General features: G+C 40.3%; 1 protein-coding gene across 2 annotated transcripts in view; it reads left to right on the top strand.

Moving 5' to 3' along the window:
* The first annotated feature begins 1,387 nt into the window (after nucleotides 1-1,387).
* The window catches only part of NCKAP1 (NCK associated protein 1), a 96,657-nt gene continuing 90,790 nt past the window's right edge, over nucleotides 1,388-7,254 (top strand). For both annotated transcript variants that reach the window (XM_065880128.1, XM_065880127.1), the window contains exon 1: nucleotides 1,388-1,495. In XM_065880128.1, coding sequence (XP_065736200.1) covers nucleotides 1,388-1,495 — 108 coding nt within the window. The remainder of the gene's footprint in view (nucleotides 1,496-7,254) is intronic.

Below are 7,254 nucleotides of genomic sequence, written 5' to 3'. Positions count from 1 at the left end.
TCTTACAATGTCGTTTATTGAAGGTGGCAGAATATTTTGTCATTCACTTAAAATTAATGAATATAATATAAAAGATTAATATATCAGAGGAAATTAGGGCGAAAAAAACCATCAGAACAGCTTGACTCCTCTTTGCTGGAATTCCTCACCCCAGTCAATGACATAAATCCTTAATTTTGCTCACTTTTGGAACCACATCTAATATATTTGACCAGAGGGAGTAGCCTTCGGGTGTGACTGGGAGGAAATTGATCAGGAAAAAAGAAAAGAGAGATGGAAAAGTAGAATGCTAAAGGGGTGGGATTTGGGGTGGAGGCCAGAAAAAAAAATGGGACCGTTCCTTCATTCATTGAACAAACATTTATTTCTGCCTCCCACGTGCCAGGGCCTCTTCTATTGGCGTCTTCTCCGGAAGGGTGATCCTCGTCGACAAATTCCAGATTCTGATTATCTCAGGAACTTGAGCTGCCCTCACTTCCGACCTCCTCTCTCACGAACTGCCTTGAAGCAGGAGAGTCAGGATGGGATGGGGAGGGAAAGAGAGGCGAGGCCCGCCTCGCAGAGCACATCTGCTGTGTTCAGCCGGGAACGTCTGTCAAGCAGTGGGAGGGAGAAGCGCATGGAGCCACCAGCCCACTCTCGGGAGAAACTCGCCAGAAAAACACCCGCCCTGCCCCCGCCCCACTCCTCCCCGCGGGCTTCTGGTGGTTTCTTTAGGGAGGTGGTGTGGAAAAGCAACTTTTGGGAACTTGAAGGAGAGGGGTGTGTGGCGAACAGAGAAACGTGACGTCATCAGGTTCCAGCTTAGACTCCCCTGCCGGGATCAGGGGCAGTGGGCGGGCCAGGCCGGGTCGAGACGGGTGTGGGGCCGAGGCCGCGTCCCGAGCGGCGGTAGCAGCGGAGCCGGGCGGGGAGGGCGAGGGCCCCCAGGCGCAGTTCTCTGTCCGGCCTCGCGGGGGCGCCGGCGCGGCCGATCAGGTGACCGAGCGCTCGTCCCGGGCTGCGGGAAGCGGCCTCGTTCTCAGCCGCCGGAGACGACGCCGCCGCCGCCACACCTAGTGGAGGAGCCCGGGAAGGCGGCGCGGTGGGGGCTGGGGCGGAGAGCGCCGGGGGTGGGGACGGAAGGGCGGCGGGCGGAAGGCAGGAGGTTGCCGGGGCGCGGGCTGCTGAGGGGAAAGGGAGCCCGAGGCGTCCGCCGCGGCTCGCTCTGTCACCGGCGCGGGTTAAAGGCGCGAGGGCCATGGGCGCGCTCCCCTGAGGCGGAGGTCGCGGGCGGGAGGGGAGGAGGCCCGACAGAGGTAGCTGCGGAGGCCGCGGTCCGGTGACTCGGCGCGAGGCGGCCGGCGGCGGCGGCGGCGGCGGCGGCACCACCACCACCACCACCACCATGTCGCGCTCCGTGCTGCAGCCCAGTCAGCAGAAGCTGGCGGAGAAGCTCACCATCCTCAACGACCGGGGCGTCGGCATGCTCACCCGCCTCTACAACATCAAGAAGGTGCGCACGGGCCGGCGAGGCCGCGGCGGGGGCGGCGGGTGGGCTGAGGAGGGATGGAGAGCTGGGGAGGCCCGGGCGGTGGGGGCGGCGGGCGGCTCCCGGGACAGAAATCACCGCCTCACGGCTGCAGGCCCGGCCAGGGTCGCCGGGATGCGCCGCGGCCTAATGCGGAGTCCCGGCGCCTCTCCTGCTGGCTCGCGGGCCGGCCAGGGGCGGAGAGGAGCCATTTCCCCGCTCCCAGCGGCCAGATCCGGCCGGCCCGGCGCGGGGTGAGGGGCGCCGCCGCCGCTCTCGCCCCCTTCTCGGCGCCCCGGCTCCCGGAACGGGCTCTACGGGAAAGAGAGGAGGGTGGGTGGGCGAGAGTCTAAAAGGGGGATAGGAAAACTTGGGTGTTCAATAACTGAGGTCGGATGGTAGGAACCTGGCGGAGATGGAAGCAGTTGTTTTCTGTTTTGGGTTTGTTAAGTGTGGGAATGTGGGAAGGGAATGGCTAATGAGGATGAACCCCGCATCCCCTCCACTTTTGCCATTTTATTTTAGATTGCCAAATAAAAGCCATTAGAGAGCGTGTTGACGATTTGGAATTATTTCATTTTGAAGGTGGAGAGGAGGGGGAAGTGAGGGTGGAACCAGTTTTCTCCTGAAATACTTCTGGGTTGTGAGTCACTAGAACAGGAATAACAACCTTCTCTCTTTACTCCTCCTCATCTTAGTTTTTCCAACCATGTCTGATAATACCAAAACATCATTTCTTAAAGTTCGGCGTCTATACAAAATAAAAACTGTGAATATGTTGCTATTACTGCTGATTTTATAGCGTATTCTGATCATTTGAGTAGATCTAGCTAATAGGCCCATTGAAAGTCTTTACGTGGCTTCAGCAGATTAAGGAATGAGGGGCTGAGTTGGAGTTCAGAAAAATAGATGTAAAGATAGAACAAATATTAATTTATCTTAGGAAAGAAAGACCAAAATCCTCTTTCTTTTAAGACAAAGTTAAAGTTTTAAATAATTTGATAAAGAGAAAGTTAAGATTTTTTGTGACAATCTAGATCCTGACAGTTTCCAATGTGTATTTGATGTTATATCTTCGTAATTATTTTTGTTGGCTTTTTATTGCATCCTGAAGGTTTCTTTTTAGTTTAATCATAGCAGTAGAGTTGTAGCCCTTGTGAATTAGGACTCCTGAAGAAAGAATATTTAAAAAAAATTCATACATGGGGTTCAGTGTAAAACTGACTTATTTGAACAATTTGATGTAGACACTGAATTCTAAAGGAGAAAAAACTGTCCTGGCTTAATAGTGGTAAATTTTGTGTAAAGATAGCTATGTTCCAGTCGCTTACCTGGACGTGAGGATTGGTTGACTTTAAACGCAGTGCAATCGGGATAGTAACTGCAACATGCCTGTTCACTTTGTTACATTTTATGTGGCAGGAGCTCAGGGTCATTATAAAGAAGCCCTCTGCATTTACCAATGAGCCTTGGTTGTAAATTTATGTAAATTAGGAATAATTTAATTTTAGATAGTATTACTTATAGGTTGTATTGACCAGAACGTTTTTGTGAAATTACGCTCCTTAACAAACTTGGAAATTGGCTCCTATATGCCCTTTGTGCAAAAAACGAGCAAGTCAAACATTACTAAAAGTTTCTAGACATGTGGTATTGTGGTTAAAGGAAATGGTTATGATGGTTTCCAGAAGAGGAAGTGAGAGTAACATCAAAAGTGATTTGGGTATTTGGGCAAAATACCTTTTTTTAAAGCATTCATTGAACATTTTTATGTCATAAATACAATCAAACTTTACATATTTCATCTTCATAAATGAAATAAGGTTGGACTAAATTCTAAGCATTTGAATGCTTATAATTCCAGTTCACTGCCTTTTCTCAAAAGCATATCTTTTTTTCACTTCCTGTTTTGAGAAACTCCAGGCTCTTGTATTATTAAACTAGTAAAATTTAAAATGAGTTGAATGTGATCATTATATCCAAGTGGCTAATATTTTGAATTATTGAAATGTTATATTTCAGCACTTAACGCATTTATAATTTCTTGAGAAATATTTTTCTACCTTGCTTGATTGTGAGTTCTCTCTGGGTGGGGACAGTGTTACTTATTTTTGAATTACTGGTACTTAGGGTCCTACCTGGTCCATGAGGCCTTCAGTTAGGACTTGTTGAAAAGGATGAATACATTATGTATAGTATATTTTATATATATGCAACATATATATGAATATGTGTATAATCTTGCTCTAGTTTTAATAGTAATAGCTTTTGCTCTGCTCTCCTTGTGTGATTTTGCATACACATACATCAGATGGATTTTGAATCTTTTGCCCTGTATAGAGTTGTCTGTAAAGGCTGGCATAGCTTCCTGGCTGGCTAGGATTGAAACATTTGTTCAAAAATCTTGCCAAAAAAGTGAGTGAGATCTGTTTACCATGTGTTTATAAGGTTCCTGCTGTTTACATTTTTATGACAGTATAAACCACATAATCTTTTCAATCTCTATCTCTTATACCTCAAAAAGAACTTCTACCGCATAATACGTGCCTGCCAGTCAATTATCACATTTTTATTAATGCATGTGTGCATTAGATTGTCTATCAGATCTGATTGCTCTGTTTCAATTGAAAGTCTGCAATGGCAATATTTTAGTGAGCATACACAGTGAAAAATACTTCAGTGACCTAAGCAAAATAACTTTTTAAGTTACTGTAATCAAGAGTAATAGGCTTTAATGCTTATTAGGGGAATGTAACATGGTTTCTGGAAAATGTTTTGCTTTTTTAAATAAAATTTCATCAATTGAAAAATTTTTGAGATCCTTATATATACAGGTTATGAAAATTTTAAGGAATTTGTAGTCTAATCAGGGATGTAAGAACACATAAAGGAGGATTTTAGGGAAAAGAGGTGAAGGTGGTAGATAGTTTCACATTTAAATTTATTGCATAATTCCTTAATTTTTTTTAAATTAAAAATATGTCTTCCCTTTTCTGGACCTAATAATGCTACTCACTTATATAGTGATTTTTAACATTTTCAGGCTACTTTTATATCTGCTACTATGGCATGGCAGGCAGTGTGGTGGTGGAAATAAAGTATACTGGGCCAGAAGTTAGGAGACCTGCCTTCCAATGTTTCAGTCTGTCTCTGAGAGATTTGTAATACTGGGTAGGTGTCTTGACTTCCCTGAGCTTCATTTTTCCTCATCTGTAAAATGGGGGAAAATTAACTGTGAAAGGAACACTAAAGTCTGTTCCAGCTCTGATTATGTTATCTTTCAAGTAGACATTAAGGTCTATTTTAAACAGAAACTGAGCTCAGTTTAGTTTTCCTTAATATAGGGATGGTAATGTGTGCTCTGCCTACTTTACAGAATTGTTTTTGTGAAGATAAAAGATAATAACAATGTGAAAACAGTTTAAAACTTCTCTGAATCTAAGATAGTATTTGTTTAGGAGTCTCAGTAACTTTTGGGGGCAACATTTGTTTCTCTGAAATAATTTACTACTGCTTAGCAAACACATATGCCAAAATTCCAACAGAAGACATTTTAGCTAACCTTAAAAATGTTTTTTTCTTGTTTACTCTTTCTTGTTTTTTCTATTTTTTCCTACACCATCACCAACATGAACTTGATAACAACGGATAACAAAAGGTATCAGTTAATACTTTCATATTTTTCATCTTGTTAAATTATTGCTTCAATTTTAAAGGATAGAAAAGGAGAAAAGACCTACCCAACTATTGCAGACTTCTTTTTAATGGTGTATTTTTGCAGGTTTCAATGTACTTTTACTTCTTTATTTGAGGAGTACTTTTTTTCCCACAGTGTTCTCCCCATGATTTTGGATGAATTTATTTCATGAGGAAAGAAATTAATAGAATAGCAGTGTAAAATTGCAAGTCTTTAGCTGGTATCTGCTTATCTAATGGAGGAAAAAAAAATGTATGTGAAGGATGCAGTCGAGGTAAAGCGAGGGGAATTAGATTTAGTGTTCCCTTTCAGTGTTACGTTTCTCTTCATTTAGGGCCTTATTTTCTGTGTTGGTTGATCAGGAGCAGAAGCATGTTCCAAAGATTGGGATTCTGGCAAGTTGTAGACTAATAAACATTGTTAGTATGCATAAGATTTTTTTCCCCAGGGAGATTTCATTATCAAGATCCTTAAACGTGTTAAGAAGAAAACAGTCTCTTCATGAATCTGTATTTAAATAATATATATATTTACATAAACAAATCCTACTACATCTGTAACTTTCAAGGAAGCTGCTTGTAAAAAATGAAGATTTGATAATTCTGTTTCTTGTTATGCTGGATGGTAGGCTGAGGAGATGAAGGTCACTGAAAAATTGCATAGGAAAAATTATTTTTTTAAGTGGCAGGGGTAGGTTATCCATCTTGTGTTTCCTTTGTGGAATTGTTAGATAACTTAAATATTAATTTTTTTAATGATTATAAAAGGAATACAGGTTTATTGTCAAAAACTCAAACATGACTTCAAAAATTCTCTGCCTGCTCATCTCCCACTTTTAAAAATAAGCTGTATATAGTTAAACAATTTTCTGTACAAATGCTGATATATGTGCATGCACATTTTGTATTATGATTCAAAAGTAGTAGTACTACTTGATAGTACTACTAGTAGTACTTTTGATTTGTTATGAAAAGATCATTGAGATCATAATTATCAGTATACCAGTGATTATTAAAGACTTCTGTTTAGCTTCGTAATGTATTAAAATGAGAAATAGTTTAGAATTAGGAAATTTAAAATTCAGTTTATTAGCATTTTTGAGGACATGTATTTTGTATTTACACTTCATATTATATGCATTTTTCCTTTGTGATTATTTCTAATATTTAGTTCATGACATATTATAATATACAAACTGAAAGGACTGACCATACAAGTAATACTAAGGAAACTAACAGGAAATTTTGCTTTAAACTGGGGGTAGAATATATATAAAGCAGGAAGAAAGGTGTAAACTCAAAGAAACAGTGAAATAGCATTTATCTTCCTTAATTTTAAGGACGCATACAATCATTTCCTCATTGAAGATATTCTATCTTTAATTTTGAGATTTTAAATATACTTTTTCATTTTACATTTAAATTTTTAAAGTCAAATGGTAACAGTTTTTTCATTGAAAAACCCTGCATGAATTATAAGAAATGCAATTAAGAAAGTGTAACCGGTAAGTGTATTTCTTTCTGTCTTGGAGTTTACAAAAATAGCAGTATTCTTTTCTATTCCCAAGGCATGTTTTTCTGTTGACTGTTTTTAATATTGTCTTTATTAGTAAATGTAGTAAAATCTTAACTTTGATCCTATTAGGAATTTGCAGTAGTGTAATTATTAGATTTTGATTTACTTAATCTGACAGTGATGAGAGAATCTCCTACTTAATCATTTCGTCACATACTATTGTACTGAAATGTTTTACTTAAATAAGTTAATAAGCTCTTGAATTGTTAGTTTGTCTATGTTGTTCAATTCCACTTGCAGCGACATAAACATCTTCTTGAGAATTGAATGGTAATTAGTAACTTTTATTTGAATCTTTAACATTTTTAATAATGAATTTTGAAATATATAATGGGTTAAAGGTTTCAAAGGAATCTCTTAAGTAAAAGAGCCTTGTACTGGAAAAACTTTCTTATTGCACAGTTGATTATTTTAGATATTTGACAGTAATAAACCTGTGTCTTTAAAACTTTTATAAGTCATATGAACTATT

Source organism: Phocoena phocoena, chromosome 7 (assembly GCF_963924675.1).
Source record: "Phocoena phocoena chromosome 7, mPhoPho1.1, whole genome shotgun sequence".
In the NCBI taxonomy this organism is placed as follows: Eukaryota; Metazoa; Chordata; class Mammalia; order Artiodactyla; family Phocoenidae; genus Phocoena; species Phocoena phocoena.
Note: the sequence above shows the minus strand (reverse complement) of the source record. Positions and strands in the feature narration are given on the sequence as shown.